The 14,439-nt window shown below is 39.8% G+C and overlaps 1 protein-coding gene across 1 annotated transcript in view; it reads left to right on the top strand.

Annotated features, from left to right (window-relative positions):
* The window catches only part of THADA (THADA armadillo repeat containing), a gene marked incomplete at its 5' end in the record, with an annotated part of 153,336 nt that overhangs the window by 64,254 nt on the left and 74,643 nt on the right, over window positions 1-14,439 (top strand). Inside the window, one exon of the mRNA XM_082302617.1 lies at window positions 88-256. Coding sequence (XP_082158743.1) covers window positions 88-256 — 169 coding nt within the window. The remainder of the gene's footprint in view (window positions 1-87; window positions 257-14,439) is intronic.

The raw sequence follows: 14,439 nt of genomic DNA, 5'->3' as shown, positions 1-14,439 counted from the left end.
TTTTCATTGCATTATGCTTTGTTTCGTTTTAGGCACCCCAGTGATTGGAGCTGGATGAGAAATAACAGGTCTTTCTCCTTTCTGCAGGTGTGGGCACTCCCCCGTGTACCGCTGCCGTGAGATGTCGGGCCGGGCCCTCGTTCCCTTCGTTATGGCCAATGAAGTTCCACACACAGTGCTGGCCCTGCTGCAGGGGCTCCCAGACCCTGCCACTCATTGCATGCGACAGAACACTGTTCATGGAACCCTGCTGCAAGTAAGCTTGGGAGGCTTGTTTTACAGCAACTTTTTTGTTTTCGTTTTGTGGGGGTTTTGTTGGGTTTTTTGTTTGGTGGTTTTTTGTTTTTTTTTTTTTTTTTTTTTTTTTTACTGTAGGGTTTTTAAAAAAATTTTTGGTCATGCTTGACAGTCAGATAACATGCCATGAGTTGTGCTCAACATTCACACGTTGTCAAAACATACATGAAGACTGCTTTCGAGTTGATTATGTCAGATGATAAATGTGGAATGCATGTTTCAGCTGTCATTTGAAGGCAGTAAGCTGTAAGTAGTAACATTTGCATTTCAATATAATGTTTCATCTCCAGAGATTAAAGTGCTTTAAGAGCAAATATCCTTATCTGAATGTATTTACGGAGAGATCTCTGTGACTTGCCCAAAATGACTGAACAAATCCAAGACAAAGCTGAACTTCATGCACCAGTAGCATTGTATATATATCTTCAGATTCACTACTTACCCACATAATTATTTATTACTTCATTTGCTTTTCCTGCTACACCAACAGCTTCCTGTCAGTGTGCTGTACAAGTTGTGGTAAACTTTATATGTTGGCTTCTGGAAACATGCTGGAGTACAGCTCACTTATCAGAAGTTTCTTCATTCTCCGTGTATCATTCCTCTGGTTTATGGCAGTCAGTTCACTGTGTTTCATTTTTAAGCTATCATAGTAATAAGTTACTGATTTTTATTGCTTGTTTTTCACAAGCAACCTTCCAACAAAGCCATATTGTACATGATCAGCTCTGTTGGTCTGTCTTAGTTGGCAAACTTTCTAGGTACATGTTCCCACTGTAAGCTGTGTGCTGGGGTGTGTGTGGTTGTTTTGATTTGGGTTTTAATTGTGTTTTTTCCAGCATATTATTTCCCATTAAAATCAAGACTTTCAGGAAATCTAGGAAATGAGTGAAGTCCCTCTAGAGCTATTAATGTCAGCTTTACCTGTAAAGGGTTTCACAGCTCCTGAAGTGTTAGAAAAAGAGGGTTATTCCAACAGCGAGAACGAAATGCTTTCTTAATCCAAAATGATTATAACTCTAGTCATGAGGGTATGGACTGGAAATACTGTATAGAGCTATTGCCTTCTTTTCAGTTGCCTGGAAAAAAAAAATCATGGAGGGTGAATATAAAAGAGCCCAAAGGATGATCTAGTTTTTAATCCAGTATTGTTAACACGATGTTATGCAGAGGTGTAGGGAGTTTTCCATATCTGTGAGGTGGAAGTTATTCCCAGGGCTTTAACCTGATATTTAATCAGTTTTGAGCAACTATTAGGAGCTACTACTGCAATTTGTACTGCACAAGGAGAGACCAGTGCAGTCAGAGAATGATATTCTTCCAAAAAATGTCAGTTGTACCATAACAGTTCAGTGGTTTGGTTTCTCACATTTGTCTTGGGCTTTGCCGTTATTGCTTATGAATCAAGGATGCTCAAAATCTTTATTTAATGCTTAATTTAATTTAGTGTATGGCTGACATGTATGGCAACTATCTGTTGCTAGTTTAAAATAACAAAGCATTCAGAAGAAATACTGTAGGGTGGTAAAGATGTGCAAAAAATGGAGGCAAGGTAGTGGTGTTTGATGTAGCTCTGAAATACCAGTGCCGGGTAGTTCAACGTGTATAAGCAGTACAAAGAGGAACGTGTTGTGACTTTTTAGGGGCTGCTGGATGCCTTGTTTCAGTTTTCTTTTTATCAGTGTTAATTGGGACTTGCAAATCTGCTGGTAAGGCTCATTGAACTGTAGAGAATTATATTATGGGGACTGTTTGTTAAAGCGCTTTCTCAGAAGGCTTACTTGAAGAGAGATGGTGATCTGGAAGTGTTCAAAACTGTTTGCACTGCTTTTCCATGACACAGTGGAGGATTTATCACCCTTCTTGATACAAAACCAAAACAAAAATCCCTACTAAAAAGAGCAAGTTTGTACAAAACTCAATAAAATATACATTTTTCCAGTAATACAAGGCCAATATCTTACGAAAATGGAATTCAGTAATTTCATTTGTTCAGTCACATGAGAAGCTCATTGCCCGACTTTATTTCAGTGTTCATATACTGTCAAGTTCTAAAAAGGAAGGCTGGAATTATTCAGAATTAGGTGGCAGTGCCAGATGTAGTGAATCTTGAAGGTATATTTCAGCTATGTTTCAGAGTTATGTAATCACTTCATCTGTTGCAAGCCAAGTGTTAATTTATAGAAAGATCATTCAAAAAGAGTTCAGCATGAAGTGCTTGTCCAGACATGGCTTGGTTTTCAAAATGCTGAGCTTGCCAAAAAGTGTTTTTTTGACCATGGATGCAAAGATATGTTTAACTTCAGACCTCTGCATTATGTGAAAATGTCTTTTTCTCCACAGTGTTTTAACTGTGGCTCAATTTACATAGGAACGTGAATGTTCATGAGGATAAAATAATGTTATGCTTTACAGGGTTTACAGAATAATTCTTTTCAAGAATTATCTAAGAGGGATGCTGCTGTTCTGTAACAGTTGGAGAGCTGATGATTATTCTTCAAGAAGCAGTTCTGCATCATGAACAAATGCATTGACTTGAATAAGACAATGAAAAATCTTTTCTATGCCTAAGGTTTTCTTTATGAGTACAGATTCTGCTTTGCTCCATAATCCAAACTGGCATGGGCTGGAGGAAGGAAATCAAGTTTCTAATTCACAAGAAAATGCAGAAATTTTGTACTAGCTTTCTTGAATAATGAAACGTTTCTGGCTTGTTTTAAGATCTACACTTTTTAGCTGATCAGCTGAAAGGAAGAGCTCATTTGGAGCTTTATGTAGGGACTTCTGGAAGAGCATCAGAATTTGACTAGGGCAGCCTTTATGTTTGTGAATTTTTCTGATTTTTGCAGTTGCTGAGGAACTTACAAATATTTGGGAAGATTGTAAGGTTTCCTTATCAGAGGATCAAATGTTCTTTTGACTTTCTCTCTCTTTGCGACTGGAATTTCTGCAGTATCTATTCTGTCTTTCCTGAAAAATTGAGAAATTCAGAATGAACCAGGCAAGGCTGCCTTTTACCTTCACATCCTCAATCAGGCATTCCTTGGTTGTGATGGAGTTCCAGCAGAGCTCCTCTTCTTGTTGTTTGCTCTGCTGCTTTTACTGGGGAGTTGTTGTCGGTGCTCTCTAGGAGGCCTCTGGGTTGCTTACACAGTGCTGTGTTGGTCACCCAGCAGCTGCCAGGGTGGTTGAAGCCCCGCATGAGGACCAGGGCCTGGAGACACAAGGCTGTTTCCAGCTGTCTGTAGAAGCCCTTGTCCACTTGTTCTGCCTGGTTTGGCAGCTTATAGCAGACACCCCCTGAGTGTCACCCACACTTCAGTCCTCACCCATAAGCTCCCATGGCTCATCGTCCATCTCCAGGCAAAGCTCTGTGCGTTATGGTCGTTCTTTCACAGAGAGGTCAACCCCCATCTTCTCATCTTCCCTACCTGTCCTTCCTAAAGAACCTGTATCCCTCCATTGCATTACCCCAAACATGTCAGCTATTGTATCATCTCCATGATCCCAGCAATATCACAGACTGCATCTGCACACAGGCCTTTTAATTCCTCTAATTCCTTAAAGTCTTCCTTTGAATGCTTTGAAGTGAAGAAAAATTACAGGGACCCTATCATGATTTGTCCAGAAAACAAGGCAGCACCTTTAATTCATCTGGTTGTGGGTTATTTATGATGATTAAAAAACCCTCCCAAATGCATAAACTTTCAAATTGGTTTGCCAAGGAAAGCAGATGTTAGACTTCAGCTTTTGTTTTTATCTTGTGAGAATCAGTTAACATGATTGATGCTGGATTTCAAAGCCTGTGTGATGTTCATGGATTGAGAATCCGGTTGTTTTTAGTACAGTGGAATAGCAATAGTATGACTGGAGCTTTCAGTCACAGTTCTGCACTCATTAGTTTCCAGAAAACTTTTTCACATTTGTATACTGGAAAAATCTGTACTCTAATGAGTGTGTGTATACCCTCACATGCTGTTCGTATCAAGAACAATCCATTGGGCAGCTGCCATTAATCATGAGCAGACATAATTACTGTTAAGGGTTTATTTGTTTTCAAAAGTAATGAATCTGCACATCAATTGACTCATTATCTTGTGTTTTATCAGTTTGATCTTCTTCATATTCACTTTGGCAAGCCTACAGTTACATATTTTCAGAACACAAGGGATTAGGTCAATGAAAGTTATTAAAAGAGACATTGTGTTTTCATTAACTTGTCTGTGCCGTGTTCTGAAACATTGAAGGTGCTGCCTTGCTTTCTAGAGGTCTTGTGTGGATTCATAACTACATGCTGACAGTGTCTAGCTTGAGATTGGGATACAAACCGGTACAAAAAATGTTGCTTCTCTTATTTGGCCATTCTATTTGAAGAGCTTTTTGCATTCCCTCTGGCATTTTTTGAGCACAGATTAGGAGGAAGGAGGATTCAGTGTCTTCTACCTTATCATTTGCTGCTTATATATGGAGGGGACTACATGAGTTTAAGTATGCCTCCACTTGTTGCCTCCGCCAGGAGATGGATTGTACAGTCCAAGATAAAGGTTTTCATAGAAGTTCCCAGCTGCACATATCATTAAAGAACAATTTCTGTCTGGAATCTGCTTTGTTCATGATGAGTATTTACATTTTGGGTGGTACTTCATAGAAGGAATCAACCAACTTCATAGAATAAAATAAAAAAAAAATCCTCTGCTGGTCTGTCATGTTCTTGCAGGTGGATCCTTCCTCTTGTGACTGGTTTTGGTTTCTGCTATAACTCAAAAGCCACAGAAATTCTGCTTGCTCTACTGTGGTCCTTAGAAAAATTTCTTTCTATCCCCCATCTTCTCATGTGAGGCCTGGCTGGTAGCTGCTCTTCTTCTCACTGCTGTCTTCCCACTTATTACTGTTACTTTGTCACTCCTACTGATTTATCCTGAGATTTGTTCCCTGAGCATATGCCAGTGTTTTGCATTGCAAGAGAAAAACTGTATTTCTTCTCTCTGGGTATCTGTTCTTAAAGGCATACAAAATACAACTGACAGATGAAACGGACAATTTGTTATGCTTTGGTGCAGGGTTAAAAGTTCATGAAGATAAAAATGGAAATTCACTTATTTAATGTTGTTTTGAGTGTCATCAATCAGCAGTCATTTGCTCTTCACAAAGTTTTATGCTTAATATTCAAACTTTCTCCAAATTGAATTTTCATCCACAAAATTCTGTAGTTTCAGTTAGCTAAATGGGTGTTAGAGCAGTGGGCTGGTTCAAAGAAGTGTGTTTGTGTGGGGGGGGTTGGTTTTTCCTTGTTTGTTTGTTTTTTGTGATCACTAATTCAGACAGTTCTGTTTGGCATATGAATGCAAAGTCTCATGCAAGGAATGTTGTTTTGAGATTTTGAACATTTTTGTTTAGTTTTTGAAACAAGCAGCACTGTTGCGTCTGAAATCTAAAGAACAGGTTGAGTCACATTGACTCAGTTGCATGTGACAGAAATGAGACTTCTGGGAGATATTTGGCTTTATCACTCTGTACATTAGTTAACATTAATTTTAAAGATTAAGCTTCCTACTGACTTCAGTGGGACAAGAAGTTGGCAGTTACTTTTCAGGGAATGGCATCATCTTATAGAATTAGACCCATCTTTCTGAAAATACTTTAAAATGAAAGAATCTAGAGCCTTTGTATTAAAAAATAATAATAATACGATTAAAACACCTGCATGGTTGCATAATGGGTTTTTCTGTACAGGACTTTTATCAGAGCATCATAGAATTGTTTGGGTTGGAATGGACCTTAAAGATCATCTGGTTCCAATGCCCCTGCCATGGGCAGGGACACCTTCTCCAACATGAGGTTGCTCAGAGCCCCATCTAGCCTTGCCTTGAATACTATGAAAGTCATATACTATTTCTTTTTTTTATTTCTGGAGTTTATTGAATCCATTGAGGTTTGCACAGTGGTAGAACTTTTAAGTTCTCTGTATCAACTGTTTGGATATACTGATTTTTTAAATCTTAATGGAGAGCTGGAAGGAGTGATTTAAAGATGAAATACTTGATTTAAAGGATGGTTGGAGACTTCATTAGAGTGGTAAGAAAATCAGGACAAGAACATAACCTCAAAACAGCCATACTGGGTCATGTAAAGATTTGTCTGTCAGGGTGCTCCCTCCAGCAAGGACTGATGGCACAAGCCTAGGAAAAAGAGTGAGACAAAGCAGCTGGAGAAACATCTGCATGTGCTGTCTTAGCTTCCAGCACTTTTGAGCCAGAGATGTATGGATGTGACTTTGTGGAAGATAAAAATCAAGTACATGGTTTTACTAATGAAAAGCAGCAATTCATGATGAAAACATCAATATGTTGGGTAGTTTAATTATCTGGCAGAGTTGTATTAAGACAGGTTGTTGTTGATAAAAGTAATGAAAGCAGAGGCTGCCTAATGAATGCCGATGCCTCTTTCCTTCCTTCAAGAGGAGGAGGATTTTGGCTGAAATTACTCCAACGGAAGGTCAGGCTTTAGGTATTTCAGATTGCAATCACTCTCGTGTTTTATGAGTTTAATACTTGAATACTTAGTCAGAACTAAAGGCAGTTTAAATAATTTGAAAATAAAGCAGGGAAGAACGATGCACGAAGGAGAACTCACAAGCAGTCACTGGACCTTCCTTTTATTGGACTGAATAGGTAATAAAACCCCACAGACTCCAATGACTAGGGTCACTAGAATATGAGGAAACAAGTCAAATACATTCTGAAGGTCATTCTTGGATGCTGGTCCTTGTTGCTGGGTAAAAGAGAGGTGTACTATTCATTAGTTTCACCTGAAAATCCTTAGTGTGAATTAGCAGCAGTGCTGTCAGTGACCATATTTTTTTCTTGTTTTGAAGCCAGAGGATCTCTAGAGTCTGAGAGAATGAATGGGGAAGTAATGTATTGTTTACTTGGCTTTATTCAGTAGCCTAGAAACATTGACTATGGTGAATTGCATTTTATTTGTCTTGGCAGTAAAGTTTGAAGTGTAGCAGTTCAGTGTTGGCTTATAAAAACTCAATATAGTAAACAAACCTTACTTTATCTACTGATCAAAGAAATAAACCTGCTAAAATTAAATGTTTTCCTGTGAAACTTCCTTTCAGCTGTTTCTTTTCTAACCTCAGTTTTTAGTGTTTAAGATAAGCCTTGCTTTTAAGATTAGTACAAACATTAAAGAAATACTGATGTCAAGCTGGAAACATTCACTTATATGTAGCTGGCAATAGCAGAACAGTTGTCTCATGTCTTTATGCTGTGAAATTATATTGACTGTTACATAAGGGTGCACTGATACAAGGAGGCAGTAAGCATTTGAGAAGGAGATTTATATCTATGAATGCAACAGAAATGCAGCTGAGTTCCAGGAATGGGAGGAGGCAGTCTCTGAAAGAGAGTCATTGATGAGTTTTGCCAGAGGTTTTCTTTCAGCTGTTTTTTTAATTAAAAAAAAAAGCCAAGAAAAAGGCACGTAATACGGCTGATTGACTGGGTAGGCCTACAAGTTGTACACTGCTTTGAAGTTGCTCTAACTGTAATTAGTAATGCTCTCAAATATTGTCTCTGACTTCCTAAGATATGTCACCGCTTTTCAAAAGGACACAGATGTACACAGCTCTTACAACTCTATTAAGTCTTTTCAGTTTCTGCGTCATTGAGTTCCTTCCTACAGCAACTAAGATATGCAAAGATGCTGTTTGTGTAAACCTTGTGAGGTCTCATCTTCCTAGGAAAAAAACCCCATGGTTTAGTACAGAATGAGCAACATTCATCAGTTAGTGAAAACAAGGCACTGCTGTATTTAACTGAGAGGTAACTAATAATCACAGAATCACACAGAATCACCAGGTTGGAAGACACCTCCAAGATCATCGAGTCCAACCAATGCCCTAACACCACCTCAACTAAACCATGGCACTGAGTGCCGTGTCCAGTCTTTCTTTAAACACATCCAGGGATGGTGACTCCACCACCTCTCCAGGCAGACAATTCCAGTATTTAACCACTCGTTCCATAAAAAACTTTTTCCTAACATCCAACCTATATTTCCCCTGGCACAGCTTGAGACTGTGTCCTCTTGTTCTGTCAGTTGCTGCCTGGCAAAAGAGACCAACCCCCACCTGACTACAACCACCTTGCACATAGCTGTAGAGAGTGATAAGGTCACCTCTGAGTCTCCTTTTCTCCAGGCCAAACGACCCCAGCTCCCGCAGTCGTTCCTCACAGGGCTTGTGTTCCAAGCCCCTCACCAGCCTTGTCACCCTCCTCTGGAGGCGCTCAAGCATCTCAATGTCCTTCCTGAGCTGAGGGGCCCAGAACTGGACACAATACTCAAGGTACCAGTGCCGAGTACAGGGGAAGAATGACCTCCCTTGTCCTGCTGGCCACACCATTCCTGATACAGGCCAGGATGCCGTTGGCCTTCTTGGCCGCCAGGGCACACTGCTGGCTTGTGGTCAGTCGGCTGTTTACCAGTACCCCCAGGTCCCTTTGTGCCTGGGCACTTTCCAGCCACAGCGGCCCCAGCCTGTAACGGGTCATTTCTCTGGGTTGTGCCAGGGAGGGCGTGCCAGTTGGACAGATGTACAGAGCATCCCTCTGTACAGGGAGAGGGGTGACTGGATGGATGCACTGCCTCCCTCTCTCCCATCCCCTAAATTTTGACACTTGTTACTCTGGTTATGGTAAGCAGTTGCTTTGCAAATGTTTCGGCCTTCCTGTTCCAGTGCATGTAGTTGCACTCCTTTATGAATAAAAGCTCCTGCAACCCTGCTAGCAGAGATTTTGGCTGCCTGTGTGTGGCCATTTGAGGTACCCTGCCTGATGTTCAATTACAGCCATAGAGCATCGCTAGTGTTCATCTGGCATCTCTAGTTGTGTTCGAAGCTAATTGTGCAGTGACTGAAAACACTGTCTATGAATGTGCTTATATAAAACAACTCTGATTAGGTGTTAACAAAGAGAAATCCTCTGTATAGGTACAGTTTTCACAGTGGATACATTATTTTGTCCTTAAATGATGGAGATGTGAGTAACAAATAATTGTCAGCACAGTGTTTTACTTTTCATTACTTAAGTCTTCCTGAAGAGAGTCGAACTATTCTAGGTACTGGCTGAGTAACTTGATTTAGACCTCCCAGAACAACAGTTGAACTGTTGTGAAGTCTGAGTTTTTAAGTGTTCAATTCTGTGCATGTTTCTTGCACCTGTTTTGTATTATGAATCTGTAAGTATCCCTCATAATTAGTTAGGAAAGCAATCCTATCACTCTGTCACAGGCAGAGGATGTTTTTACAGTTGGGAAGGGAAAAGTTGAAACTTGCAAAGCTTACCGAAGATATAATATCCTCCTAGGTGGTGCAGTGGATTACTTTAGTACTCCATGGAGTTCATTTTTCATCTCCAAAAACATGTTTTCCATCCCACCCGCATAGGATTTTTTTTCCCTTCCTTTTGATCTAGGAACCATGTCCTTAAAAAACTTTCAGAGCCAAAAGAAAGACAATCCTGAATACACTTTTTGGATATACTTTTAAAAATACTCATCCATGATAAGTTCTGGCTGCTTGAGGACGTACAAAAAACACTTCTGTGCAGTGAGGCCTTTTTACCATGTTCTGTGTTTCAGAAGTTCAGTCTGTAGTGAGAAATAAGGAAAGGTGCCTTCTATGGTCTTTGTAAGATCTCTCAGCCTGTTTACAAAAGAGAAAAATATCCTCCATGAAAGGAAGAGAAAGCTGGGCTTTCAAAAGAATGCTGGGTGGGAGAACTGAATGAAGAGGGATGAGTGGTTGTAAATGGGTAACTACTCAGTAAAGACTTATCAACGTTGAAGGCCAGGATGCAAGAATCTCCAATAGTGGAAGAAAAAAAGTTGAAAGGAAGAGAGGAGGAAAAACTTGGAAATCTAAGAATATGAGACAAAATAACCCCAAACAAGAATAAGACACTTTTCCAGTGTGTGAAAATTGGTATCAAGGGTGTTAATGCATCAGATTAGGATTTTTTTGAATTAACTTAGTGTACTTTTTTTGTCTTAATCAATTTAATGCATGTTAGTTGCTTTGATTTCTTTAAATATTTGTATGTCACAGGCATTTCTTGCTGTAGTGTTTCTTACTACTGTTTTTTCTTGGCTTTACTCATTTAAGTATTTTAGAATATCAGCATTTTTGATGTAGTTACTGTTGTGCTAAAATTTTCTAGGAACATTTTTTCACATGGCTGTTTGACTTAAAGTGTGGTGTTTTTACTGAGGTTCTAAATGACTGAATCTGAACTAAAACATACTCCATAAATGTGTTCCTCTGCTTTTGTTCCTCCAATGCTGTTTGTGCATAGGCCAGAAAAGAATGGTAAACGGATATCCAGGCTTAGGAAGGGTTCTACTGGAATTTGACAGACATAAAGAAACTACATGGACAGAAAGTTTATGTGGGTACACAGTTAACACGGAGAAGCTGTGTTATGGTTGTATCTGGTGGTGGAGAGTTTATTTGCAGGAGCAGAAGTGGTGCCTTGCTGTAAGGGTCTGTCTGTTTTGCTTTTAGGTCAGGGGCAATGTGGGAAGCAAAGCTCTGAACAAACTGAAGCACAGTTTGTTTTCCACTGTCTAGTACATCATGCTCCCAGTTCTGGGGCATTGCTCCTAAAACTCTCAACTAAAAGCCAGTGACACTAAACTGGGAGGAGCTGTCAGCTCCCTTGAGGGCAGAGGCCCTGCAGAGAGACCTCAACAAATAAGGGCTGGGCAGCCACCAACTCTGTGAAGTTTAACAATGACAAGTGCCCAATTCTCCACTTGGGACAGGGCAGCCCTGGTTGTGTGTGTAGATTGGGGAATGAGAAGCTGGAGAACAGCTCCATGGAAAGGGACCCGGGGGGTCCTGGTTGAGAGTAAGCTGAACATGAGTCCGCAGTGCCCCAGCAGCCAGGAGGGCCACGTGTCTCCTGGGGGGCATCAGGCACAGCATTGCCAGCCGGGCAAGGGAAGGAATTGTCCAGCTCTGCTCTGCACTGGGGCAGCCTCACCTTGAATATTGTGTGCAGTTCTGGGTGACACAGTATAAGAACGATACAGAACTATTAGGAAGTGTCCAAAGGAGGTCCATGAGGGATGATGAAGGGCCTTGAGGGGAAGCCATATGAGGAGTGTCTGAGGTCACTTGGTCTGTTCAGCCTGGAGAAGAGGTGATTGAGGGGAGACCTCATTGCAGTTACAGCTTCCTTGTGAGGGGAAGAGAAGGGGCAGACACTGATGTCTTTACTCTTGTGACCAGTGACAGGAAGAGGTTTAGGCTGGATATCGGGAAAAACAACAGAGGGTGGTTGGCCACTGGAACACACTCCCCAGGGAACTGGTCACAGCAGCAGCCTGACAGAGTTCAGGAAGTGTTTGGGCAATACTCTCAAGCACACAGTGTGACTCGTGGAGATGGTCCTGTGCAGGGCCAGAAGTGATGATAATGTGGATTCTGAGTTGGGTGATGAAAAATATGGCTTCCAGTGGAGCTGCAGGCAGCTCTTGGACTTGAAGTACCCTGCAGAGCCTCCCTCAGGTGTTGGAAACAGCCTAGGTGTGGTCTAATAGCATGGGGAGATGCTGAGAGGGTGAGGGATGCTTCCAAATTTATCACCTGTCAAGATCCCTTCTTTTCTCTACTTCACAAAAGGTGCCGGTTGTCTTTGGATCATCATCCTTGATGTTTGGGAGTGTGGAAACCTCCCCCACAGCTTTAAGCAAGCAAAGAATTAATAAGGCTTCTGAAGGAATGATAAGCAGCAGGTGCTTCTATTCTGCCCTCCCTAATTCCTTTTCAGGCTTGTGCCTCTGTTATCTCTACCCTGTTTCCCCTGGCATCCTCACTATCCACTCCCTCCCACCAGCTCTTGTTTCAGGTGTTTGCTCCTTTATAGCTCTGTTCTGGACCTCATCCTCTCTTACAGAATAGCTGCTATTTTGTTGCTTATTGCACTGGAGTAATTACCATGCTGTCAGAAATGCAGGCCAAGTGTATCTGTGTATTGATTTTACTCAGAAGTGTAAACTTCAGATTCAGTACATCTTCACATCTGCAGTGAATATCTCAATTGCTGTTTGGCAGGTAACCTCTGCAGATTGTAGTTGTTCATTCTGGCCTGGTTTTATTGTGAAAAATAAGCAGTAGTTACTAATTTTTTTGTCAAGTATACACTAGTATTTTCAAAGCTGCAGAAAGGTCTTTGTGACAGAAGTGTGTATTGGGAAAGCTTTAAACCTTAAAAATCCGATTTGCCCTTTGTTGGTGCAAATGCATCAACAGTATTAAACCTGTCTTTTTACTATGAGAAATCATTTATGAATTCAACACTTAAACATTTGACATAAATGGAAGATATGGAGCATTTATAGTTCATACCGAGTTTGACTTGGGTGTGGTTGACTTTTCTTAGCACCTTTTCTTCCTTTCAGCAGTCCAAATGCATGCATTTGTATAGCTTTATAATTTAAAATTTATATTCTTAAAAAAAAATTAAGGTAGGAAAAGCCAACTTCTCTTGGTCCCCACAAAACACTTCTGTAGCAAACAAAATGCCTGTTATGTGCTCATCTCCCATTTGTAAAGTGCAAGAAGTCTTTTACTTCCAATTTTGTCTTTTTTCTTCGGTGAAACAGACACTGCTGGGAAATAGAACAGGAAATGTAAAAAGCACAATGTTCACTTTTTTCAAAGGAAATATAGACAGAGCCGTGCTTGAGTGCATGCTTGATTTTTGTACCTATTGAATTATTTTGTGCCATAAGAAATAACCAGGTAGAGCCTTGGAATGAAGTAACTCTTGAACCCAGTCCAACTCAAGACAAGGACAAAGGTTAAATCGTATTGTCAGTATGTTGTGTGAAACATGCTATGTGCTTAATACTTTTTAGGTTTTTATGTTAATAAGAAAGTAAGTAATATCAACATGAAAATGCATGTGCTATGGTGATACTGCTGTTTTCCCATCTGGTGAATACTACCCACTTCCAAAAAAAGCCTTGGGAAGCTGTAGAGATGGACATAGTAACACTCTGAAAAACTTTACATATACATCCTGTTGCCAGATTTTTTTTAGACTTTATTTCCTGATGTAACATCTAATAAAAAACTATAAGCTGTGTGTGTATCCTGTGTTGCAGCATAAAACTGCAGCCTATAGAAAGTCCTGATGCATTTCAAAAGGAAGGGACTTGGTGTCATCACCTTTGGGTACCACTTTCTTATGGGAGCCTTGTTGAGCACGTAGGATTTCAAACCTCTGTGGTGGTACTAATATTAAAAGTGACCATAAATAGAATGAAATTCATCAAGGGCTTCCAGCAATAGAAACACCTTTGTTTAATTTGCTGTTTTGAGACAATAATTTATATTTCTGAATTACCATATTGTAAGCTATTATTTTAAAATTAATCAAAATAAAGTAAGTTTGTAGCTATTAAAAACTGAGGAGGGAATACTGTTCTGACTGGAGTTATTTCTCTTGGATTATTGTACAATAATTAGAAACATTTAAAAATTATACTGCAGCATCAAGCATCTTCAGTTGACGGAAGGGAAAAAAAGCTTATGAAAACCAAAATGTACATTTTGTGTTAAACAAGTTTTGAAATATACACAATATGGCCTCCTGGTACTCAGTGAGCCCTGATGAGGAAAAAAGTGCCATCTTTGAAACATCACCCTGCCTTTAGCAATAAAAGGAGAATATTGTTTTCCCTAAAAAAATAGGAACTGTTGGTAAAAGTGGTAGAGACACACTGTTAAAGAAGGAAGTATAACTACAAAGTATTGTTGCTCTTAGAGTTGTTTCATTTTCATAATTTTTCGTTTTTCTGAAAAGCCCTATTGTGCTTCTAGAGAAGAAAAAAAAATTGTTCAAGTTAATGTCTTTCAGACAGATACATTGAATATATAACATTGTCATTTAAATCAAATTTGACATAAGAGCTAATAGTTCTAATGACATTTAAAGCTATTTTCAGTCTTGTATAACGTGGTACTTTGTGAACAGTTAAACAAGAAGTTAATTTCCTGTAAAGTTGAATTTGTGAAGTTCTTTGATCACATGGTCCAAATAAATGATCTAATCCTAAATATTTCCTAAG

The sequence above is a fragment of the Coloeus monedula genome, assembly GCF_965178545.1.
Source record: "Coloeus monedula genome assembly, chromosome: 2".
NCBI lineage: Eukaryota > Metazoa > Chordata > Aves > Passeriformes > Corvidae > Coloeus > Coloeus monedula.
Note: the sequence above shows the minus strand (reverse complement) of the source record. Positions and strands in the feature narration are given on the sequence as shown.